This window comes from Mus caroli, unplaced genomic scaffold (genome assembly GCF_978045245.1).
Source record: "Mus caroli unplaced genomic scaffold, Mus_caroli_1 scaffold_11, whole genome shotgun sequence".
Taxonomy (NCBI): Eukaryota; Metazoa; Chordata; class Mammalia; order Rodentia; family Muridae; genus Mus; species Mus caroli.
Window position 1 is genome coordinate 121,958,792 of NW_028227266.1, and position 26,254 is coordinate 121,985,045.

A 26,254-nucleotide genomic window follows, 5' to 3' on the forward strand; every position below is an offset into this window, starting at 1 on the left:
GGTGGATGCAGGGATGGATGGATGGGTGTGTGGATGAGTGAATGGATGGGTGGATGGATGGATAGATGGGTGGGTGGATGGATGGATAGGTGGATGATAGATGGATGGATAGGTGGATGGGTATATGGGTAGATGGATGGATGGATAGATGGATGGATGAATAGATGGATAGATGGATGGGTGGATAGATAGATGAATGGATGGGTAGATGGATGGATACATGGATGGATGAATGGATGGATGGATGGTGGATAGATGGTTATAAAGTGGTCACAAAAGGGTCAAAGAAGCTGCAGCAGAATCCAAGGAGTGTGAGGAGACCTGAGAGGCAAAGGAAGTGGCATAGAGATCTGTATCTCGCGTGTGTGTGTGTGTGTGTGTGTGTGTGTGTGTGTGAGAGAGAGAGAGAGAGAGAGAGAGCACGCACTAACCTTGATATAGGTATTTGAAAGTGCTGCAGAATACAGCTGTGAGATTACAGGTTTTATCCAAGCCTCAGGGTCAAGCCAAGCTGTGGAAGTTAAGTGTGGAACAGTGGCTGCCACTGGATGAAGTACAGGGCAGGGTCCAGATTGACAGCAGTTTAAGTAAGTTATATTGGCAGTGGGAATAGGGCCGAGCAGAGACCTCTGGGACAGTCAGTTCCCTTATACATACAAGCACAGGTGACAGGTCGCCATCGCAATGCTAGGGTCCACTTCAGGGTCCAGATGAAGGTGTTTGCTAAGGTCTTGGGCCTTGCTTTCCTGGTAGGAGTGTGCTGTCCCTGTGCTCCCAAGGCTCTAAGTTGCTGTAGTCCTTTTGTACGCTGATCCCTTTTGATTGTTAGGCATGTCCTGTACTAGTCTGTGCCTGCTAAAACATCATCCTGCCTCTGCATTTGAACCCTGGAGTCAAGTGCTGCTTGTAAAATGGAAGTCCCCAGGGCAAGGCACAGCCTGCAAAACCACCATTTCACAAATATGGAAGAGCTTAGGCAGGGCTTCCCGAGTGCAAAAACTGTATCCCAGGATCTTTGCTGCTGATGGTCAGCCATTGTCTACTGTATCCAAGGCAGCAGTCCTCAAACCCTGCGGTCAGGACATCAAGACACTGTTAAAAGGTACCAAGGACCCTAAGTAGCTTATGTTTATATGGCTTATGTCTACAAATGTGTAGACGTTATTTATACCTTATGATTATACTTATAATATGAATATTTTATTACAGGTGTATAAATATTATATTTAGAAATTATATTTTATACACACACATGCAACAAATCTGTTTTCTGCTAAGGGAATAATAATAAATCTACAAGTTAACCAATATTTTTTTTGTGTTTAAAAATTTTCTGGGGCTGGAGAGATAGCTCAGTGGTTAAGAGCACTGACTGCTCTTCCAGAGGTCCTGAGTTCAATTCCCAGCAACCACATGGTGGCTCACAACCATCTGCAATGGGGTCTGATGCCCTCTTCTGGTGTGTTTGAAGAGAGCAATGGTGTACTAATATACATAAAATAAATAAGTAAATCATTAAAAAAGAAATTAAAACAAAGCTTTCTGAAGTGTAAAATGTAGTGAAGAGAGTAGTGTGGCTTGCAGTTTTGCAAATCTCTTTAGTGTCCACCTTAGTAGATATCTGTTGCAGTTTTCATCCATAGAGGGACCTTGTTATATCATTTTGGTTAACACACGTGAAGACCATCTGTCCCCCTGCGCATATTGGCACAGCCTTTTCAGATTACGGTAGATGCTCTTCTCTGCCATTTGACTCTCACTCAGTGAGTGATGGCTTCTTTGGGATAGTGCAGGAGGAGAAGCCGAGTCTTACCATGTAGCTAGACCTATTCTTTTTTTTTATTTTTTAATATTTTTATTACATATTTTCCTCAATTACATTTCCAATGCTATCCCAAAAGTCCCCCATACCGCCCCCCCCCACTTCCCTACCCACCCATTCCCATTCTTTTGGCCCTGGCATTCCCCTATATTGGGGCATATAAAGTTTGCAAGTCCAATGGGCCTCTCTTTCCAGTGATGGCCGACTAGGCCATCTTTTGATACATATGCAGCTAGAGACAAGAGCTCCGGGGTACTGGTTAGTTCATCATGTTGTTCCAACTATAGGGTTGCAGATCCCTTTAGCTCCTTGGGTACTTTCTCTAGCTTCTCCATTGGGAGCCCTGTGATACATCCAATAGCTGACTGTGAGCATCCACTCCTGTGTTTGCTAGGCCCCGGCATAGTCTCACAAGAGACAGCTATATTTGGGTCCTTTCAGCAAAATCTTGCTAGTGTATGCAATGGTAGACCTATTCTTAAACTTGCTCTTTGGCCCTTCTGGGTAGTCACCTGCCCTGGATAAACTCTAGGTTTGGGAAGGGCACAAATGCTAGCACAGTTCTCTCCTGTGTCAGATGTGTGCTGCGAACGGCGGAGTGCTGATGGGGAACTGGACAGGAGACTATGCCAATGGCACGGCCCCATATGTGTGGACCAGCAGTGTACCCATCCTGCAGCAGCATTACATCACCAGGATGCCTGTACGCTACGGCCAGTGCTGGGTTTTCTCTGGAATCCTGACCACAGGTAGGCTGCAACTGGGGCTGGGGCTACTCAGTTCCCACAGAAGCTAACAATCCTGCCCTGGGTCATTTCAGCACTGAGAGCAGTGGGCATCCCAGCTCGAAGCGTGACTAACTTTGAGTCAGCCCATGATACAGAAAAGAACCTCACAGTAGACATCTACCTGGATGAATCGGGCAAGACAATTCCACATCTGACCAAAGACTCTGTCTGGTAGGCTCCCTCCAGCTGGTCTCTTCTGTTCCCTTCTGTTCTGTGGGCCTTGCAGCTTCTCTGTAGACTGGTTCAAGTTGTGAGCAGTATCAACACCAGAAACCCACTTTGCATAGTCAGCCTCATAGTGTAACCCATAAGTCCTGAGAAGGCTTGTTAAACATAAATATCCCTGGAGGCAAAGGCCAAGAATTGGTATTTACTTCTGGCCCCCAGCCCTAGGGACTGAGACAGGTTGCTGTGTGTCACACTCTGAGGTAACTGGCATCCTCAGTCAGCAAGAGGCACTGTTGCCCCCTCTGACCCAGTGCACAAACACTCTGCAAACTGAAAATGCAGGTATTGTATGGATGTATGGGGAGGACTGGTGGTTGGGGTGGGGTCATGGCTTCTACCACTGTTCTTCAAACACTGTTGTGAAGGTCCAGTTCACATGCCAAGACTTTCACTTTGGCACTACATGTGGAAGACACCAAAGCCTGTTAACCAATATGGTAAACTGTTTTATGGCATATGCCTTTAATCCAAATACTCGGGAGGCAGAGGCAGGAGGATCTCTGTGAGCTTGAGGTCAGCTTGGTCTACAGAGTGAGTTCTAGGACACCCAGGACTACACAGAAAAACCCTGTCTTGAAAAACAAAACAGCTGGGTGTGGTGGCGTACACCTTTAATCCCAGCAGAGGCAGGCGGATTTCTGAGTTCAAGGCCAGCCTGGTCTACAAAGTGAGTTCCATAACAGCCAGAGCTATACAGAGAAACCCTGTCTTGAAAAACAAAAACAAAAAAACAAACAAAACAAACAAACAAACAAAAAACAAAAAATAAAAACAAAAACAAAAACCAAAAAAACAGGCAAACTAGCAAGAATATGGAATATTGTCCAGACACAAAACTATTCAGCAATTAAATCAGAATCCTGTTAAGAGGGGGAAAGAATTTACAGTTGTTTGCTCATTTGTTCATTCATTCATTCACTCATTCATTCATCTGGCAGAGGCTTAATAATTGTTCTCTTGACTCTTTGGGTCTGAGGAGTTTCTCCCCACTGCCCGCCTGCTCTAAGCTCTGCTTTCCACAAAGTACTCAGAATTGTCCTTGCCTCTGTTGACAAGGGTTCCCACCTCTTCAGAACAACCTTAGAGGGCTATGATGGCAGGTTCTTTAACTACACGGCTGGCTCTGGTGAGGCTCTTTCTCCTGCCACAGGAATTTCCACGTGTGGACAGATGCCTGGATGAAAAGGCAGGATCTACCTCAGGGCTATGATGGCTGGCAGGTCCTGGATTCTACACCCCAGGAAATCAGTGACGGTGAGTTTGTATGAGGCACGGCAGGAGCAGGGGACAGAGGCCATGTCTGGGCTGCTCTTCTGACTAGTCTGTGCAGGGTCAAGTTGGTCTTGGATGGTTACCCTCACACTGAGCACGGCCTTGTGAAGAGAACACAAAGGACAGTGAGCACGGGTGCTGACGGGAGGTACAACTCACATTTTCAAACGTTTTACAATCATGTTTATTAATTGGTTTGTGTGTACACACATGCATCATGGTGGATGTCAGAGGACAATTTGTGAGAGTCAGGTTTCTCCTGTCACATGGGTACCAGGGAGTGAATTAAGGCTTCCAGGCTTAGCAGATACTGCCTGCCACTTAGCTGTTTTGATAGCCCATAGCTAATCTTTCAAAGCCCGTTTTTGTCATTATCTGTGTTTTTCAAATCCATGCTCAGGGAGGTGAAGTGAATGTGGTTAGCAGCTGCAGGTATCTGAAACAGTTGAGCTCCAGTTGGATGGTGTATTCCACCATACAGTTTAACCTATTATCTTGTCTTGGGTTGGGTGAAAGGGGCTGCAAAGAGCTTGAAGAGTTTCTGTGTAGATGAGGTGTGGTCTGAGGCTACCTAAAAAAAAATCTGTGAAATTGTTATAAAGTTAATATGCCTTACCACTGAGAAACCACCCTGCACACATAAAAGATTAACAAAGGAAAAAACTCTTTAAGAATGCATGATAGTAGGCCGGGCGTGGTGGCGCACGCCTTTAATCCCAGCACTCGGGAGGCAGAGGCAGGCGGATTTCTGAGTTCGAGGCCCGCCTGGTCTACAGAGTGAGTTCCAGGACACCCAGGGCTACACAGAGAAACCCTGTCTCAAAAACCAAAAACAAAAAACAAAAAAAACAAAAAACAAAAAACAAAAAAAAACGAAAGAATGCATGATAGTTTCTGGGTGGTGGTAGCACATACCTTTAATCATGGCAGTCTGGAGGTAGAGGCAGGCAGATCTCTGTGAGTTCCAAGCCAGACTGGACTACAGAAAAAATTCCAGGAGAGCCAGGACTACATGAAGAAACTCTGAATCAAAGAACAAACAACAAAAACAAACAAACAAACAAACAAACAAAAGTGTGTGTGACAGCATCCCCTTATGCACAAGAGGAAATTAGCCTCAAACAGAAAATTTTTACAGCTTGTGTAGGCCTTAAGCTTATACATTATATATAGTCTGTCATCTTTAAATCTCTTTCCAGTCCCTGCCCCAGGTTATACTTTGAACAACTGAAACTGAGACAGGAGACTTCAAGTCTGCCTACTTGGGCCCATGGTAGATTTACATAGCAAAGATATTGCCAGGGTTATTTCTTTTGTATACCAGTGTTAGAATAGATGTTATCCAGACTTATTTTGCCCAGCTGCTAGAATCATGATCTTCCTGATAAGAGCACAGGGGACTTAAGGGCAGGCCTCAACTTAATGATGGTTGTGACCCTGCCCTACCCACTACAGCTTCCATGTTGGAGGATTGTTCCTTTATATGAGGACGGGCCTCACGGTCAGCTTTGAGTTAGGGTTGTTTCCTTTTGGTATCAGAGATGAACCTAATCTGAGGTCAGTGCTACTGAACAAACATTAGCAGAAACTTTCTCAGTAACCCTAAGCTTCAATTTTGGTACAGAATTTTGGTTCCTACAGTTTCTAAAAAGCCTGCCCAGCATTAACCTCCCATCCTATCAGAGGCAGCGTGCCTTCAGCTAAATTCTACTTTGTGCAACTTAATATTTCTTAAGCAACTTTACTAGTAAATCCTTCATAGCATCAATTTTCTTCCTTTCCTTTTTATTTTTTAAGAATTATTTATTTATTGGATATGAGTACACCATAGCTGTCTTCAGACACCCCAGAAGAGGGCATTGGATGTCATTACAGATGGTTGTGAGCCACCTTGTGGTTGCTGGGAATTGAACTCAGGATCTTTGGAAGAGCAGTCAGTGCTCTTAACTGCTGAGCCATCTCTCCAGCCCAGCATCAACTTTCTTATTTCAAGTTTCTCCTACATCAGAATCAAGTCACCTTCATTAGTTCATATTATTTATGATTTTTCCAACAATCAATGAAAATGAGGCCATGATTTTGAGAGAAAACAAGGAGGGGAATATAGGAGAGTTTGGGAAGAAAGGAGAAGGGATAAATGTAATTATATTATAATCTCAAACTCATTTTAAAAAGATTTTTGTTTTAGAGATAGTCTTGCTGTGTAACTCAGACTGGCCTTGAGCTCCCATCTGTCAGCTCTGGACCCTCAGTACTGGGACTACAGATTTGTCCCAACAGGCTCAACCAAGTTAGTCTGAATATTAAAAAACAAGTTACCTCATTGTGGTGGCATTTGTCTATAACCCTATAATCCTGAGAAAAAGGATCAGGAGTTCAAAGCCATTCTCAGCTAAATAGTGAGTTTCTCTCAAAAGCAAAATGAAATGAAACAAAACAATCCACAAAAATAAATTCAAACAAACAAACAAACAAAAAAGCAAACAAAGAAACAGCCCAGTGAATGGGAAGGCTTGAGATGACATCAAGTATTCAACTGTTTTGTGAACCTGCATTTCATAAAAGAACTTCTCTAATTAGGCTGTCTCAGGTTCCCTACAACTAGGCTCCTCCACTCTTGCATTCCTAGGGGACCTTGGCCTGGGCAGGACACAGGCATCCTTACAGTGCCCTCTGTCAGCCTTTCGAGGAGCAAAATCATCATCTGGGCCATCAGCTCCTGGCTGATGGCAGGGAACCTTGTAGATTGAGAAGGGGTACCCAGATACAGGAGGCACAGGTCCCCAGAGACATCCAAATTACAACTTAAAATATTTTGGTGTCTGTATTATTCCAACCAGTATGTCCCAAAGACTCGCCAAGATAAAATCACAGCGTCACAAGTTCCCACTGGAGCCAACCAGGGATCTCCAGAGATCTGCTGCTCCTATCTCCCCATGAGAAGGCAAGCTCACCACACCTCTTGCTGACAGATGCTCAGCAGTAGGGTTCACAGTCTTTTCTGGGGTCTCAGTAGTATTTGCCAAGGTGGAGACAGTAGCCTTGGCAACAGGGCTACACACAGCCTAGGGTTACTATCTACCTGCGAGGTAGAAGCCCTATGCCCAGGTGGAAAGGGCCTTAGAAGTCCACCACAAACTCACTTTTGTAGCTATGATGATAGCAGAGAGTGGGAAGTCCTCTGCCACATTAGAAACAGCAAGTTTAGATTAGAAGCCCTGTTCTGCATCTTATCTCCCACTACACTGAATCACGGGGCTGGCTGCTGTTAAGAGGCCAGGGTGTCCTGGAGGTTAAATAAGACAAAAGGCATGGCAAGGCCAGAGTACAAGGATATGCAAAATCAAACCCACTGTACAATGGAGAGCTGAAGGACTAATGTTTACTAAGTTGTCAATGACAGACCTCTCTATTGCTATGTCAGAGCTTTAGAAGGAGCCCTACTGGTTTAGATCAATAGCAATGGCTAGCGATGGTTCCCAGATGAGTACGATGCTGAGTGCCACTGTGTACTACTTTGTTTGATGCTCATTTGATGCTTGATGACCAATGAGGTCAGTACTGCCTTTATCACCAATATCCAGGAAGCAGAGGTATAGGCCATATGGGAAGAAGGCTGTTTGCTAGGATGAATGGCTCCCTACCTCTGGGCCTGAGATTTCCTGGACATTTCAGTTCTAAGCTGGGATGTGTCCTTAAGGGTCACAAAGCAGTTCGAGCTGCCTGGGAAGTACCTGTTGCCTCCCTGCTTGGGTGGGATTTCTTACTGTTACTGTGATGGATTTCAGGGTTGGGAGGCAGGGTGGGCAAGGAAACCCTGGCAGCCATCCTCTCTTACTTCCTCCCTCAGGAGGCTTTCGCACTGGGCCTTCACCACTGACTGCTATTCGCCAGGGATTGGTCCAGATGAAGTATGACACCACATTTGTGTTCACGGAGGTCAATGGTGACAAGTTTATCTGGTTGGTGAGGCAGAACCAGGAAAGGGAGAAGAATATCCTCATCGCTGTGGAGACCGCCAGCATCGGCAAGAACATCAGCACCAAGATGGTGGGCGAGAACAGGCGTGAAGATATTACCTTGCAATACAAGTTCCCAGAAGGTAGCTATGCCATTACAGGCTAGTTCCAAGACCAGGACATTATCCTCAACCAGGACAGTCCTTGGTGGAAGGCAGATCTGAGACCCAAAGGAGCTGATGGCAGAAATCTAGGGTGTCATCGGCCAGAGGTCCCTGTCACAACAGCTCAACCACATGGTCTTTAGCAAGAATGTGACAGTATCTTTAGACAGTATGAGATGAGGGTGACTGTGTCCTGTGGGATGAGGGTGACTGTGTCCTGTGGGATGAGGGTGACTGTGTCCTGTGGGATGAGGGTAATTGTGTCCTGTATGATGACTCAGTGTGTCCACTCCAGGGCAAGATGAAGTAGCCAGATGCTGTGGCACACACCTGGAGGTTAGGGCAAGAACATTGTGGTAAGTTTGAAGCCAGCCTTGTCTACACTATGATGTCCTATTTGAAACAAAACCTGATCATAGGTTGCCTGGGCAATCAACGCACACACCAGGCTGCAAACACACGGCACCTTCAGCCCCCGTGGCCTTGCAAAGTCCTGCAACGCTCTATATACTATAGGCAGCAGACACAGAACTCAGAGGTATTCTTTTTTTTTTTTTTTAGAGGTATTCTTCCTGGGTTAGAGCCACCCAGCTTAGAAGTGGCTGAGTTAGGAGGTTGTATGTGTATGTGTGTGTGTGTATGTATGTATGTTTTTGAGAAAAATATCACTAAGTAGTTTTGGCTGGCCTGAAACCTACTATATAAACCAAACTGGCCTGGACTTAACAGAGAGCTGCATGCCTCTGCCTCCTGAGTGCTTGGATCAACGGTGTGTGCCACCATGCCTGGCCTAGGTTTTTTTTTTTTTTAATTTTTCTTTTAAAGTATTAAAGCAGGGTTTTATGGATGCTAGGCAAGCACTTTGCCAGCGTCTGAGGGAGGGAGAAAGAGTGCTCAGTGTACTGTCTCTTTTTCCTTGTACTTTCCCCTTCTGCCCTGAAGACTAAGTAATTTCAACTAACCTATGTAAAAGTTAGGTCTGCTTCTTCCTCCCAGCCCCATGCTCCCAGACACAAGACTCAAAATATATTTACAAATGCCTTGGCCATATAGTTAGGCTCTTCTCTGACTAGCTCATAACTTAAAATAACCCATTTATTCTAATCTACATTTCACCACGTGGCCAATTGACTTGTCTGTCACACCTTCTCAAACAAATCTCCTACCTGACACTATCCCAGAAGCCTTTGTGCTTCCCAGATGTCCCACCTCCTATTTCCTGTCTCAGCTGCAGGCTAACAAAGTTATTATGGACAAGTGCAACATCCATCCAAACACAAGACATTCTCTCTACAAACCCAACCTCACATTTCCTAATGGTTTCTTGTACAGTCTCTAAGCTATTACTGACTTTAAAACTATTGCAAGTCTCTTTGTTGACAGCATCTGCTTGGTGAGCTACTGTCTCTGTTCTTTCAGTTCTTTGAATATATTTACAGTAATATATTATAGTATTATAGTAAGTTCCAAATCAGGCTTTCCTTGAAAGCTATAAGCTTGCTGGATACACTGTGGCTCTCTGCTGTGTGCTTGTGCATCGACTCCCTGTGGCACCTCTGTGCAGCCTTTATGCATCATTCATAACTTCTGAACTCTTCTCCCATTTGCCTCCTGGGCAGCAGGAGACTGACTGTCTGGGATAATAAGTAAACTTGCCTTGGTCCAGGAGCTGCATCCAGAAGCACGATTGGTGCTCTACTTCAGTCTCATTTGTACAGAGCCTCAAGGTGACAGCTCCCAACTTGCTTTGCCTTTGTTGGACTTTCTCTTCAAGGTTTTAAAAATGTTTTTTGAATACACAAGGAAAGATGCCGTTTGTTGTAAGCTGAGTCTGGTCAAGTAAAGGTGAGCTCTGTGAATGGACACTTCCAGGGAGCTGTTATCACAGTCAAAGGACAATAAAACCCTGTGGTGAGGTTGTGCGTCTGCTGCAAACCCACATACCATCAGATGGGGAGGCTTCTGGCTTCACTGTGACTAGTCCTTCCTGTTTTGGGGGTGACTGAGGGCCTGGGAGGTGGGGAGAGAATGGGACTACCTCATGCCTTCTGAGTTCCTCCTGCCTCTCTTCCTGATTTCTGAGATAAGGTCTCACTTTGTAGATGGCTTGAAACTCACTATGTAGTCCAGGTTGGCTTGGAAGTCTTGATAATCTTCCTGACTCAGGTTTCCCAGGTGCTGGATTAGAGGTCTAACTCTCCATGCCTGGCTCAGAGGGTTACTGGGATTAAATGATCCTTGGGTTGATTTCAATAGTCCTGGGAAGGTTGAAGGTGAATTCATTCTTTCTAGTATTCCCACAGTTTTTAGGGAGGAGCAGGGGTATTCTGGGTTTTTTTGTTTTGTTTTGTTTTGTTTTGTTTTGTTTTTCTGCTGCCATTTCCACTTATTACAGGTCCCAGCATGGGGCTTTGGGTGCTTCATAGTGTGAAAACTTAGCTCCTGGACGCCCCCATACTGCTAGTCAATGGGTGTCTTAGTTTTGTTTCTATGGATGTGATAAAGACCACGATAAAAAGTAATTTGGAAAGGAAAGGGTTTATTTGGCTTACATATCCCAGGTCACAGTACATCGAAGAAAGCCAAGGCAAACACTTGAGGCAGGAACTGAAGCAGGAGCTATGTAGGAACACTGCTGACTGGCTTGTTCCTCATGTCTTGCTCAGCCTGCTTTCTTATAAAACCCAGGCCCACCTGCAGATCCACAGCAGAATAAGCCCTCCCAGATAGGTCATTAAATAAGAAAATTCCTCACAGATTTGTCTATGGGCCAATCAAATAGAGGCATTCTTTCAATTGACGTTTTTTCTTCCTAGATGAGCCTGCTTTGTGTTTACAAAAATATCTAACCAGGACAACTGACTCCTTGTCAACTTGACATACAAATACAACACTGTTAAGAGATAACTTTTCCTGACTTGCTTAGCCCTACGATCTTGTATAAATATCAATATCACAATATAAAACATTTCAACTATTAAAAGTTCCACAGTCTTTAAAAATTCAGTCTCTTTAAGACATCCAAACACAGCCGGGCGTGGTGGTGCACACCTTTATTCCCAGCACTCGGGAGGCAGAGGCAGACGGATTTCTGAGTTCGAGGCCAGCCTGGTCTACAAAGTGAGTTCCAGGACAGCCAGGGCTATACAGAGAAACCCTGTCTCGGAAAAGAAAAAAAAAAAAAAAAAAAAAAGACATCCAAACACTCTTAGCTGTGGGCTCCTGTAAGTTAAAAAATAAGTTACATATTTTTTATTCCAAGAGGGAAAACCCAGGGCATAGTTACAATCAAATGAAAGCAAAGCCAAAACCCAACAGTATAAAAAGTTCAGTTTTCAAATCTGAGGTCTGCTTGTGGTCCTTTAGACTCCTGAGCACCTATATAGCTCTGGTTTTTTGGTCCTGCTATCTGCAGCACACAGAACTGGTCTCTTAAGCTCAAGTTGGTTCTATGCTACAACTGTCAGTGTCCTTGGTGGTTATTCCATGTTTCTTGCATTTCAAATATGCTGGGGTCTACATGGTTGCACCTTCACCAGTAATCTGGCTGTTCACAGTGCCAAGGTTCAGCTGATCTCCATGATCCTTCATGCCTTCAAAACCAGTACTACCTGGGAAACTCGTAGACTACCAAGTTCAGCTGCTAGCATGAGATGCAACCTTTGCCCTCTCTAGACCACAGATTCTGTGTGCTGAGAATGAGGAAATACTCCAGAAGATTTTACCTTGACGATGCTGGTCTCTAAATCACAGCAGATTTCTCATCTCTACCTGACCAGCAATTGATTATGTCATAGAGGTTTCACTTTGGTGGTACTAGTTTCTTGATAATCAGCTGATTTTTTTTTTTTTAAGACAGGATCTCACTGTGTAGCTCTGGTTGGGCTAGAACTTCATATGTAGACCAAACTGGCTTCAAACTCACTGAGATCTACCTGCCTCTTCTTGAGAAATGCACAGCTGATTCTTCAGCTCCAGCTGATCAGATACCAGAGTCTTAATTCAAATGTATCATGCAGATAACTCTGAAAGACTCTTTAGGGCACTCTCAAGATTCCCTTGAAGCTTCATGAGCCAGGGTGGTGATGGCACACATCTTTAATCCCAGCACTGAAGAGGCAGAGGAAGTGGATCTCTGCATTTAAGGCCAGCCTGGTCTACAGAGTGAGTTCCAATAGCCAGGGTTATACAGAGAAACCTTGCCTCAAAACAAATGAAACAAACCAAACCAAACAAAAATTCCCTCAAAACTTCATTGTCTGCATTGCTCTCAAATTTTTTGTTTCTCAAGCTCCCACAAAACAGCCCACTGAGCTTTGAACACTCAACAGCTTTCCCAGATCATAAGTTCCAAAGTCCCATAATCCTCCCGAGAATATGATCATGTCGGTTACAGTGATACCTGACTCCTGGTACCAATTTCTGTTTTAGTTTGGTTTCTATTGCTGTGATAGAGACCATGATGAAAAGTAATTTGGAAAGGGAAGGGTTTATTTGGTTTACATATTCTGCTTCACAGTCCACTGAAGGAAGCCAAGGCAGGAACTCAAGGCAGGAACTGAAGCAGAAACCATGGAGTAACACTGCTGACTGGCTTGCTCTTCATGTCTTACTTAACTTTTCTTATACAACGCAGGTCACAGGGGTGTTAGACCTACAGTGGAATAGGCCTTCCTAAATCAGTCATTAATTAAGAAAATGCCTCACAGACTTGCCTTTAGGCCAATCAACTGGTAGCATTTTAGCATTTTTTCAATTGAAGTTCTTTTTTCCAGATGACTATGGCTTGTGTTGTTGACCCCCCCACCCCACCCCCCAAAATCTAAGCAGACCAATGGGAAGGCTCTCTCAGCCCCCAAGGGTATCTTCAGAAAAATTCTGTCTCTACAGGCAGCCCAGAGGAGAGGAAGGTCATGGCGAGGGCTTCTGGTAAACCTTCTGATGACAAGCTCAACTCTCGGACGCTGAACAACTCTCTTCAGATATCTGTCCTCCAGAACTCGTTGGAGTTAGGAGCTCCCATCTATTTGACCATAACTTTGAAAAGAAAAACTGCCACCCCACAGAATGTCAACATTTCCTGCTCCCTCAACCTGCAGACATACACAGGCAACAAGAAGACAAACCTGGGAGTCATCCAGAAGACTGTGCAGATCCACGGCCAAGGTACCAGAAGCAGAAGCAATGAGGCCCCGAGCCACAGAGAGACCAGGATGCCCACCATCGGATGTCTCTTTCTTCTCTGTGAATCACTCACAGACTTTAACTCTTTATGTGAAAACACACACAGCATTTATTGAGCACTTACATTTTGGTGGTAACAAGGAATCCAGGCACAGAAGAAAAACAGGCCAGGAGTTGGAGGTCGAGCACACAATCACAAGTGAAGGTGCTCATGGTATCATGAAATGCCTCTGCAGCAGCAGAGATTCATTTGGTGCCCCCCTTCTCATCAGTGGGCTGTGGCTGCTCTCAACATGAGCAGGCCATCCTGAGAGTGGGAGCCTAGAATAGGTCTTGAGGTCGTAGTTAATGACTAAATCCATTTGGTCCCTGAGGGCAGGCTCTCTAAAGAGAGAATAGGATTCCTCTGTGGCCAAGCAGCTCTATCTCCAGAGCTAATCTCTCCTTCCCATTCTTTCACAGAATCAAGGGTCTTTCTCACCATGGATGCCAGCTACTACATCAATAAACTGGGCATGGTTGATGATGAGATGGTCATTGGAGGGTTCATCATTGCAGAAATTGTGGATTCTGGTGAAAGGGTGGCCACTGATACAACCCTGTGTTTCCTGTACTCTGCCTTCTCTGTAGAGGTGAGCTGCCTACACTCCAGAAAGGGATCCTATCTGAAACTTGACCTCAGAGAGGGGCAGAGCTCAGGGCTTTTGTGGTCTCCTGGTTGACTGATTTTGGGCCAATTGCATTCCTAAGGAAAGTGGCACATCATTTTTTTTTTTTCCATACAGGTATTTCTGAGAAGTGATGTGTTAAACAGTTTTTCTTTTCTCAACTTTTGGCTAAATGGATTTAAACTTTAAAAAACAAGGAATACCTGTGCACAGTACAAAATTATAAAGATGCAGTTGGCACAGTTAATGGTCTCTTCCCATCCTCCTCCTCAGGCGTTCAGTTCCTTTTGCCAAAAGAGATCTATGCCATCAGGTTCTTATGTATCAAAGAGTTTTGGATACATGCCAGTGAAGTGCAAGGCTTGCCATGGCCCTACCCCATGTTGGGTGAGATGAAGCTGGTGCCAGATTTGCTTGGGCTCTCTGATCAGTAGTCTCCCATGCATGCAGGAGTCAAAGACAGCTTGCATAAGAGACTTTCATTATGTTTCTGATGACCTGTCTAACACAATCATCCCAGAGCCCTTCCCTGATGAGGCCTGGCCTAGTGTAGGGTTTGTCGAAGATGTCTACATCTCAGCAGGTGTACCTCCCATAGGAATGTCTCAGGCTGAGGACATGGCCCCCTTTGGAGACCATGTTTTGACATTTCTGCAGCAGTGTGGTTGAGGACACAAGGCACTGACTTATTCTTAGACATGGTCGGGTGCTGGCCTGGTCCCCACTCGGTGAAGCAGAGCGTGCATACTCACTCTACTTGGAAGTAGTTCCAATGTACCCACCATAGCTTGATCATCAAGAATTCCTTCTGAGGGGCTGAAGGTTAAGAGTACTTCTTACAGAGGAACCAGGTTCAGTTCCTAGTACCCACATCATGATTCATAGCCTCTTGTAACTCCAGTTTGAGAGTATCTGATGCCGCCTTCTGACTTTGGTGAGCACTAGGCATGCATGTGGTACATATACATACATGCAACCAATCACTCATGCAAATAAAATATATCTGAAAAAATAAGTTAAAAAGCTTCTGGGGGTGGTGGTGGTGGTGTCTCCCTTCCACCCTCTTCCAGGTGGCATCACAGATATCTGTGGGTGTCAGAGAACACTTATCCCTGAGATCACACAAGTTTAGTTTGTGTTTCAGGTGTCCAGGAGGCAGACAACTCCAGCTTTCTCATGACACACTCAGTTGTCTGTGCTTCAGACCCTAGGCACCTTAAGGAGAATTACAGAAGGAGACAAAACTTGAAACATGCAGGCAAAGACATGATCTCTGGGATGCCCTGGGTAGGGAAGGTGGGGCTCTGGGAAAGAGAGTACATCCAGGGCAGGCAGGGCAGAGGCATGCAAGAGTTTCAAGTGTCGAACACAGCTTGGTTTTGGATGGCCGTCCTGTAAGGCAACTTGGTATTTTGGGTCATTGGCTATTCCTGCACAAACATTATGACCAAGAAGCAAGTTGGGGAGGAAAGGGTTTATTCAGCTTACACTTCCAAATTGCTGTTCATCACCAAAGGAGGTCAGGACTGGAACTCAAGCAGGTCAGGATATTGGAGCTGATGTAGAGGCCATGGAGGAATGTTTCTTACTGGCTTGCTTCCCCTGGCTTGCTCAGCTTGCTTTCTTATAGAACCCAAGACTACCAGCCCAGGGATAGCACCACCCACAATGGGCCTCTCCCACCCTTGATCACTGATTGAGAAAATGCCTTACAGCTGGATCTCATGGAGGCATTTCCTCACCTGAAGCTCTTTTCTCTGTGATAACTCCAGCTTGTGTCAAGTTGACACACAAAACCAGCCAGTACAGACTAGTGTCCTTAGTATAGCTTGGGGGATGGGGGGGCTCTAACAACTATTTAGCCCTTAAGCTTTGTAATAGGGGGAGTCTTGACTCACTGGATAGATCAGAATGTAGTTCACATGAGGATTTCTGGCTACCATGAGATTACACACCTTGAGTTCCTTAAAAATATGTCTGGCAGGACTAAAGAGGTAAGCAAAGATGAGGAACCTAAGAGAGAGGCACAGGCAGGTCAGATTCCCCACTAGAGCCTCCCAAGTGATCACAGATCTACTGAGACTCTGGGCTTCGGGAGAGGACCAAGAATGACCTTTCTTGCTGGAGCCTGTCCTCTGACCTCGAATCTTCAGTCTGTCACACCTGTCTCTTCTCCACTCTTAACAGGTGCCGAGCACAGGCAAGGTCAAGCAGCCTCTCATCATCACCTGCAAATTCACGAACACCCTGCCCATCCCTTTGACTAACATCAAGTTCTCAGTGGAAAGCCTGGGCCTCAATAACATGAAATCCTGGGAACAAGAGTGAGTCTTCCCAACATATACCTGTGCCATACTTTTGAGATGTAAATGCCTAGGATGTTATAGTAAAAATGTAGACATAAAGTCCTGTTGCCAAAATGCAGAAAAGGTTACACTAGTTAGTACTCTACCAACAATAGACCTTTTGTTTCTTGACAGTCTGGTTGGTTGGTCTTCAGAAATGGATGCCAAAGCATCCCTGTCTTAATTTGTGTTTCTATTTACAGCTCAGGTTTTCTTGTTGACCCTGTAATTTATTTGTACTTCCCTTTGCCTGTTTTTTCCTAGGGAGTCATTTACTTTTTTTACTAACCTGAGTGCAGCCTTAAGGAAGTTATGGTGTAAATTGCTTGTAGGAGTTGGATTATTTGACATCCTCACTCTATAGCCCTAGTTAGCTTAAAACTTGTTATACAGACCAGGCTAGCCTTGAATGTGCTCCCATTTGTGGCACTGCAGTTTGTTTTAAGGTGCTGCCCTGGAAGTTGCGCCTAGGGCCTTGTAGATGATAGGCAAGTCCCCTCCTGTGGAACTACACCCCAGCCTAGACTGTTTAAAACCCTAAGCTGGCTTCACTACTGGAACTCACCCTGTAGACCAGGCTGGCCTCGAACTCAGAAATTCCTCTGCCTCTCAAGCGCTGGGATTAGAGGCGTGCGCCACCACTGCCCGGCTTAAAATTTTAATCTTCTCTGTGGACACTGAATTTCATGTCATTATAAGAATATAGAAACAATCTACACTTTTCCTGAAATTTATGGTCCTAGATACATAATTATTACTGTCAACTTCAGCTCTGGAGTGGAATAGTACAGAGCCCCAACTTTGTCAAATAGCCTATCATTTACCTAGTATTCTGAAACATTGTCTACAATACAGGTAACCCCCAAATATACCTCAGTCTCTGGACTAATAGGCTGTTTCATTTGTCTTTGTAGGTGATCTTGTGTCACTTAAATGTTCAGAGCAAATCACAGTGCTGGTTCTCAGCTTGCAGGAACCTGGGATAAGTTCCCATGCATCCACACGTCTTCTTTGTAAGGGGCATATTCCTAGTTGGAGTCTTTGCTGCCTTTGTGCAGGGGTGTTTCTCACAGTTTTCTGTCTGATGGACTAGACAGACACTATTGATTTTGGTATGGCCACATATCTAGTAAGGGATTTTACTTAAATGCTCTGTTGCTCAGGCCTGTTTCTTACCAGGTGTCCAGATCCTCCAGGTAAATCCCAGCAGACTCCGGTTATTCTGGGACAAGTTTCTTACACTTCCACAGATATGCTGTTTCCCCATGACCACTGTTAAAGAACAGATTCTGGCAAGATGGTGGTGCACACTTTTAATCTCAGCACTTTGGAGGCAGAGGCGGGTGAACCGTTGTGAGTTCAAGGCCAGCCTGGTTTACAGAGTGAGTTCTAGGACAGCTGGGGCTACCCAGAAAGATCCTGTCTTGAAACATCCCCCCCCCTCCAAAAAAAAAAAAAAAACCTCAAACCAAACAAACCCCCAAATAAACAAACAACAACAACAAAACTACATTCAGTTCAGTAGTATTGGGGCAGGGCCTCAGAGCCTAACTACTCTCATGTATTGCCATCTTGAATACTAGGATTAGACAACACTTTCTTGTAGATTCATCATAAAATTTGTTCCTGAGGGCTCTCAGGAGGGTTTGTGACTGGCATAGCTGGAAAGCAGCCATTCCAGCAGGCCATCTTGTCTTACAGCTGAGACAAATGGCTACCCTCCAGGTGGAGGCCTGCTTCACAGGGATTTCCCAAGATCTGTACTGGAACCGGATGCCTGCCTGGTTCCTCATGCAATGGGATTTTTCTCTCTGTGGCACTTTTGGCTGACTGTGTGCCTTTGAATTTTCTAGGACAGTGCCACCTGGAAAGACCATCACTTTCCAAATGGAATGCACCCCAGTGAAAACTGGACCCCAGAAATTCATTGTCAAGTTTATTTCCAGACAAGTGAAAGAGGTTCATGCCGAGAAGGTCGTTCTCATCAGCAAGTAGCCCAATTTGATACCATGGAGATGGAGGCAGGAGCCCTGATTGGCTCTGAGCCTTGGCTAAGCATGTTAACATTTTCTAAATTGCATTTAGCTTTCAGGTCAGGGATGGTTAAATTTGATTATGCGTGTGAAGGCACATTCAAGAGCCAGCCCAGCAAGACAGAGCTCAAAGGCCAATGTAACCACAGGCAGTAGTTCCAGGGAGCCAGAGTACCTGGGCACATGTCATAGGCAAACATTTCAAATACATATTTAGGAATTGTGGCCTCAGAAGACAGTGCCACTGTCATCTGGATTCAGAACCATATACAGAGCCCAGATATAGAAGTGCTGGAGGCATCTTCCATCTAGACCATGGATTCTATCAAGTCCAGGGGTGCCTGGAGGCTGTGCTGGAAGTCTTATAGAAAGCATCTTGGAGCTGGTCCTGGGTCAGGCACTACACCCTCTTATCCCAAGGCTCTGTCCTCTTAGAAGCAGGCCCCACGCTGGCGTGAGGCCCTCTTGCTCTGGATAAGCCATGGGAGGTAGACCCTTTCTTTGAGTAAGAGTCTATGGCCAGTGACAACATCTGAAGAAGAAACGTATTCTGCCCTGTTCTCTGGAGTCTGTGCTTTGCTCTGCTGTTAAGGTATCTGCTCACATATCACTATGCTTTGAATTAAACTCTGGCAACTCTAAGATGGCTAAGTGGTCTGGTCAACCTCTCTCAAGGGCTGTAATTCTAAGTGGACATGTGTTCCAGAGATATTCAGTACAGACTGAATAAGGGGTATTTTGTGTATTCAAAGGCCATTCTTGCCTTAGGGTTTCTGTTGCTGTGATAAAACACTACAACCTAAAGCAACACAGGCAGGAAAGGGTTAATTGCATCTAACTTACAGGTAACCGTCCATCTCTGAGGGAAGTTAGGGCAAGACCCTAGAGGCATGGGCTAATGCAGAGGTCACAGAGGAGTGCTGCTTACTGGCTTGCTCCTCATAGCTTGCCCATCATGTTTTTTTCTTCCATCCAGGATTACCAGCCCAGGGGTGGCATAACTGATAATGGACCTGGCTCTCCTACATCAATCAAGAAAATGCACTACACATTTGTGTAAAGGCCAATCTTACAGAGGCATTTTCTCAATTGAGATTCTCTCTTCTCAAATACCTTTAGCTTGTGTCAAGTTAATTTAAAACCTGTCATCTTTCCTTCATTCTTGAAACCAGAAAACCCCAAGTCCTGACTCCTTTTTGCCCAGATGCCCACCTCTGTGGTGTGTAGATGTCTGGTACATGCTTGTGGAATAACCTCTTTCTATGCTGGGGCCATGGAGGGTCAGTTAGTAACCCCATGAATTCAGTTAGTGTCTGTGACACTTGTTTTACACACTAGACCCGAGAGGAAGGATGTTGTCCAAGGCTTTGGGCTAGGATCTCCTGCTAAAAAAATTGGCGCCTCTAGCCGCAGAGGTAGGCCAGAGAACTACTATTCAAAGCAAGAGGCAGGTGTGCAAGCAGCCCTCCGGCCCAGAAACACTGGGCCTCCTCTTATCAGCTGCAGTGCTGAGTAGAATCTCAGGAGTTTCCGTGGAGAGAAGGCCATTGGGTTCTGGTGTGAAGGCACAAGGCCCAGGGCTGGACAGACTACTACCTACATGATCCTGGCTGTCCAGTACCTCTTGGACACAGAAGAAATATGGCTGAGGCCTGACATGGTAATGGGTTAGCTGAGAAGTATGGAAAACCTAAAACTGGGAGCAAAATGCACACTTCAACCTTTCCAGGAAAAGCACTCTAGAGGAAATGGCTGTGGGCTGGGAGGTTTCTCTGCTGCAGGTCAAGCTGTCTCCACGCAAGACTGGTTTTAGCCTCAGTGTACAGGACATTCAGTTAACAAATCCTGACTCCAAAGCTCCTTCCTTAATTTAACTGCTGCTCCTTGGGGACCTAGTCACTAGCTCTGATTTCTCCCTGGTATGGAATCTCTGGTTATGGTCCAGCACCTGGGCCGTCCAGGTCTGTTTGGGGTCGGAGGTCCTACAGGTTTTTCCACATAGTGCCAAGATTAGGGACAACTTGGGTTCCTCATGTTATTGTTAATAAATGTTAAAGCAGACCTGCTTGGAGGAAGTGCACTTGCAGTGGGGTGGAGTAGGCCACGTCTGCTAATGCTGAAGTCCTGCTGACACTCTGTGGCACCACCTAGGATGCTGCCCATGAATCAACCACCACTTGGCTCCCCACAGCTTTCTTTTCTCAGGGTCCTGAGACAGTACCTCGATTGACTCGTGTCACAGAGGTCACAGGTTCCACTGGCCCAGGACTCCTGCCCTTCCGCAGAGCTAGAGGAGCTGTGATACGATCCTCTGCCAGGGTCAGTGACAGCCACACTGGGGAATGGTTGAAGGGGTGAGTTGAGCTGGGTGTGTTTCTTGAGACTATCTAACTGGTTAGACTGCAGAAGCTGCTGCTTCAGCCACCACTGCAATGGACTGGGGAGTGCAGGAGCCTGCCCAGACTATCAGTAACAGCCAGATACCTCAAGCTCCAGTGAACAGACTAGGTCCAAGCTCATCCTGGGAGAGCAGTGCCTGGGGTCTTCCTGGCTTAACAGTCTGCATGTCCTGGCCACCACACAGTTCTTCACTGTTTTTAAAACAGGGTTTCACTATGTAGCCAGAACCATGTGGACCAGGTTCTCTTCAAAGCAACAGGTTCACTTGCCAGCTCTAAATGTTGGGAATAAGTCATGTGTCATTAGGTCTAGCAATGCAGTTTTCTGTGAGGCACCGTCTTGGGCGCTGCTCTAAAATGCAAAGGAGGCCATTTCTTGTTGCACCTGTCCCCATGTCTTACAGACTTTTACCAGGAATTCAATATATGTCTTCACCTAGCTCTTCTAGGAATGCATGCTTGTGGCTATAGAAAGGCTGGCTGCCTTGTTGTCTCAGGGAAGAGTCTAGTATCTATAGGATGGCGATACTGTCATAACTCAGGCTCATTTCCATTTGGGTAGGCTCTGTACGTATGTATGCATGCATGTATGCATGCATGTAGGGTGCTCTTCAACCAAGCCCAAGCCCTGAAGGCAGGCTCAGCAGCCCCTCCTTTGTTGATTTCGAGTCAGCCAGCCAAGGAATCCCTTTCCTGGAAATGGCTGGAGTTTCTCTAGCCTTCCAGGCTGGTCTTCTTTGATGTTAGAGCATTCCTTCCCCAAGATCCTCAGCCTCCCCAAGACAGCCCTCAAGAAGCAGAAGTGGATCCCCCACCCCTGACATCCTGGTCACCATTTCCCTTGCTGGATCACTTTTGGCACATCCTGCTAAGAGGAACTCAGAGAAAGTCCCTACTCTCCTGTACCCTCTATTGCCCTTCCTATCCCCCGACCCCAATCCTAATGGAAAAAAAAGTGTGGGGTGACAGAGTTGGTAACACTCATCAGGGTAGCAGCCACTGTTGGTGTCTTATCCTCCATGACCTCTATTCATCTAGCACCTCCACAGAGTCCCTGTCTTTTGTCGCCTCCAATTGGCTCTCAGCTGTTTCCATGTTGTCCACGTCTGACAGAGATGACACTTGACGTACCAAGCCCTTGTCAATGGGTGTCTCTGGTTGACAAGGTCTGGTGAAAGGGTTGAACCAGTTCAGGGAAAAGTTCCCACCAAAAGCCTCCTGGACCGACTTCCAGCTGCCCGACTGCTCCCTGGGCTGTTTTGTTCGTTGGAGGCGTTCAATACCCTGAAGGAGAATGGGCAGAAGGTCAGTGTACTACATGAACACGCCTTTTGCCTGGGCAGAGCAGGGGATGGGAATTTCAACATGGATCAACATGGACGGCACAGCTTGCTGTGGCCCAGGCCACTCTTGAAGTCCCTTAGGACTGCAGGGCAGAGCAGAAACTATGAAGCAGAACAAGTGGGCCTGGCATTGGACTTGCCTGTCACCCACATACTGGCAGACCCCTTCCTACAAAGGCAGTGGTCTGCTACTGGGCAGGGACCAGATATCCAATGGCCAAGTATATCTTGGCTTCTGTAGGCATGAGCTAGACTATCACCTATGAAACCACTAAGAAGGGGCTGGAGAGATGGCTCAGTGGTCCAAAGGTCCCATGTTCAAATCTCAGCAACGACATGGTAGCTCACAACCATCCGTAACGAGATCTGATGCCCTCTTCTGGTGTATAATAATAAATAAATAAATCTTTGGGTCGGAGCGAGTGGGGCTGGAGCACGCAGAGGTCCTGAGTTCAGTTTCCAGCAACCACATGATGGCTCACAACCATCTGTACTCATATACATAAAATAAATAAATAAATCTTAAAAAAAAAAAAAGAAACCACTAAGAAAGGGGCCCCTTGCCCACAGTAGGACCAATAAGCTTGGCATGGGGAAGGCTGAGGGGTGAGGATACAGCACAGGACACAAACATGCGAGGGGAAGCAAAGATGCCACATGCAGTGGGCACCAGAAGGTGCACAGGCCACTGTGGATTCATGCAGTGGACATTCCACATGACCTCTCCGAAGCTGACCACTCACCTGCTGTGGGTGCTGACTGTGACTCGGCCCCCCAGGCCACAAAAAGAAGGTGATGGGTAGGAAAAAGCCCCAAACAGTTATAGATACACACAGATCAGATCTCTAGACTCATCCTTACAAAGGCTCTGAGCCCCCAGCCAGGCCTCTGCTTTCTCTACCTCTTCCGCAAGCTAAGGGAATTTTCTGAGTTTCCCAGACAGATATTGATGCACTCAATCATGACTCAAGACCCTCTACCCCCAAGGAAGACTTCTGTGGTCCTAATTTATCTCTTTCATGCAGTTTTCTCCTGTAACTGGAATATGGCATACCCCTTTTGTAAGGAAGAGGCAGACACACAGACTAATCTGACTATACCCTGTACCAATACTCTAGCGCTCTTCCCATAACATCTCAGGGACTTGCGTTTCTTGACTTCTGTAAAAGCTTTCAGTTAAAGAATCTGGTCTTAGCCGAGCCTGGAGGCAGAGTCAGGAGGGTCTCCGTGAGTTCCAGGACAGCCAGGGAAAGAGATCCTGTCTTAAATCAACCAAACCAAACCAAACCAAAAAACCCAATAACAGATAATCTGATCTCATGTTCTCTCTTCATGAGACATCAATAACAGAAGGCGTCAGTGGTCACTTTACAGCAGGGAAACATTCCAGGAATGGACTTAACACAACCACCAAGGTCAGAATTGCCAAGACTCAAGTGGATCAGCAGCAAGTGTTCCCAGTTACAGGGAACCACAAATGTGACACGCCAGTGCCCCTCCCGTCTAACCCGACACAAGAGCAATTGACAAGAATGACTGACCTACAGTTTTCACCAGGGCCAAGGTCTGTGGTGGAACTATTTTGGAACCAGACAGAAGTGGTTTATTCTGAATTTGATAAGTGTCTTAGAATCAACTATACACTTAAATGATTTGTATTACATTATATGAATTTATTCTCAATTAAAAAAATCTAAGTCATGACAAATTTAAGACTGAGGAACTGATAGAAATGGGGTAGAGACAAGTAGTAGAATGTGGAATCCCTGAAGACAAAAGGCAGGTAGTGAAACCTCCCCCGAGGTAGAGGACAGTAAGTTTCAGGAGTTTGAGTCTTAAGGAGAAAATGGGTTTCAGCCTGCTGCACAGTTTAAGCTGGCCCCACACTCCGAGGCTCAGTGATCTTCCCACCCTAGTCTCTTGAACAGCTAGGACTACAGGTGTGCACCACTATGGAGACTGCAAGTTTTCCCCACCCCCTCCTTTTTCTTTCCAAATTACTTTCTTAAAAGAGGAAGGAATTTGTTGCTGCTGTTGTAAGATGTTTATCTTTGGTATCACTGAATGTCATTCAGAAGATACACAATTTTGCTGATTTTTGTAAGTCTGACATTATTTCACAATGAGAAGTTCAAAAGAACCCAAGACAGAATTGACACTGAGTTATAATGATAAGTTGAGAACTGGAATGTGGAGCAATGCAGTCTAAGTAACTAGTTTTATAAGTTGCAAGTGTGGCACTGAGAAACCATGTTTTGCATGACCCTGGGACATCCTGCAACCTGTGTCTTGCCTTAAGGAGAAGCACTTTGCACAGGACACCCCCCATGGAGCTGTTACCGTTGCAGATGGGGTGTATTTCTGTGGACTTGTCCACATTTCATATTTTTACCATGGAGCAAGCATTAGTTTTTGTAATAAGAACAAGAATCAGCTAAGACCCGAGTTTTAATAGCCTCTGCAGGTCATGCACACAGGCAGATGATGCCTCCACCTCCAGGAACACAGGTTCTCACACACACACACACACACACACACACACACACACACACACACACACACTCCTTGTGAAGGTGTCAGTATTAAGTTCCCAAGAGGCTGAGACAGCAGCCCAAGCTTGGTTAGAAAGTTATGCAGAAGCCGGGCGTGGTGGTGCACGCCTTTAATCCCAGCACTCGGGAGGCAGAGGCAGGTGGATTTCTGAGTTCGAGGCCAGCCTGGTCTACAAAGTGAGTTCCGGGACAGCCAGAGCTATACAGAGAAACCCTGTCTCGAAAAAAAAAAAAAAAAAGAAAGTTATGCAGAAACAGGACAAGTGCTTTCTTTTCTCTCCACCAGGTGTTTTCCCCATTGTTTGACAAAGCCTCACTCTGTAGGTCTCAAAGTCAGGTGCAGAGGCAGAGCAAGCCCAGGATTACCACTGTAAAGTGGTGTGTTAGGATCAACTGGCTGTGTGCCCACATTCCTTAGCAGCGACATATATAGACATCAGGAGTGTCAGCCTTGAGCAGGGAAAGAAAATAGTCTAAGTAAATTGATGCATAAAACAGACCCCCGAGCTTCTTTTTCTAAGAGTTGTAGACTTAAAGGTGCCCAGAAGACAAAGCTCTGCAGCCTGAGATTCACAGGGGTGAGCCATGTCAGGCTCAAGCGAACGGTGACTGACACAATTGAGCAGACCTCGGCCTCACCTGAATGTCCTGTGGAGTCTGACCGGTGAGCATTGCACCCCAGCATGAATGTGTGAGGCCTAAGACTCCCAAGGGTGGCAGGGACCCCAGTGCCAGCAGATACGCTGGCCAGCATCCCCACAGCAAGCTCTGGAGAGCTGGCCAGATGATACCAACTCTCTTCAGCAGCAGCTCCACATCCTTCTACTGTAGCCCACAGTATGAAACATCTTCCTGTTGCAACCCAGAAGATACAGACTCACAACCAAAGTACTCTGAAGTATCACTCAGCGGTCATGTATTGTAAAAAAGGGCAGGGGCAGACACTGGTGACCAGACTGGAAAAATCACAGCTCCTGTGCAGCTGTTACACACACAGAAACCAAAGCCCATACCATTCTACCTTCCATTTTTATCCAGTGCTTACAGAAACCATGAGAGTAGGTGATCATGTTCTAGAGACCACCTAAGGCGTAGGGAGCCTGTCCAGGTCATACTGGCAGTTAAGTGGCCAAGCAGGGGTTGTTGGAACACACACTGAGGTTAGACAAGTGCTGCCACTAAACTCCATCACCCCAGCTGAAGAATTCCAGGTGTCCTTTATTCCACAAGAGAGTTAATGGCGCCTTCCCCCTAGAGGGTTTCTAGCATGCCATCTTAGAAGTACCAGTCATCGTTCCTTTGTTTTTATTTGTCCGTGGGAGAGTAGAGGAGGGAGAAGGGAGTCGAAGGGCCAGGTTTGGGAGAACAAGCTGTTCAGTAGCTTCTTTCCTTTTCTTTTTGAAGCAGGGGCTCACTGTGCTGCCTGGGCTGGTCTTGAACTCCTGAACTCAAGGCATATTATGGCCCTAACTTGCTGAGTGTTGGGAATACAGACAC

At 45.9% G+C, this 26,254-nt stretch overlaps 2 protein-coding genes across 3 annotated transcripts in view; one reads left to right on the top strand and one right to left on the bottom strand.

Moving 5' to 3' along the window:
• Tgm4 (transglutaminase 4) overlaps window positions 1–18,425 on the top strand; it is a 32,005-nt gene extending 13,580 nt beyond the window's left edge. Inside the window, exons 7-14 of the mRNA XM_021172316.3 lie at window positions 2,400–2,571; window positions 2,643–2,781; window positions 3,989–4,092; window positions 7,961–8,212; window positions 13,124–13,399; window positions 13,880–14,049; window positions 16,273–16,409; window positions 18,284–18,425. Coding sequence (XP_021027975.1) covers window positions 2,400–2,571; window positions 2,643–2,781; window positions 3,989–4,092; window positions 7,961–8,212; window positions 13,124–13,399; window positions 13,880–14,049; window positions 16,273–16,409; window positions 18,284–18,425 — 1,392 coding nt within the window. The remainder of the gene's footprint in view (window positions 1–2,399; window positions 2,572–2,642; window positions 2,782–3,988; window positions 4,093–7,960; window positions 8,213–13,123; window positions 13,400–13,879; window positions 14,050–16,272; window positions 16,410–18,283) is intronic.
• The window catches only part of Zdhhc3 (zDHHC palmitoyltransferase 3), a 51,035-nt gene continuing 40,325 nt past the window's right edge, over window positions 15,545–26,254 (bottom strand). For both annotated transcript variants that reach the window (XM_021172453.3, XM_085828220.1), the window contains one exon: window positions 15,545–22,146. In XM_021172453.3, the coding sequence (XP_021028112.1) occupies window positions 21,889–22,146 (258 nt within the window). In that variant the 3' untranslated portion in view covers window positions 15,545–21,888. The remainder of the gene's footprint in view (window positions 22,147–26,254) is intronic.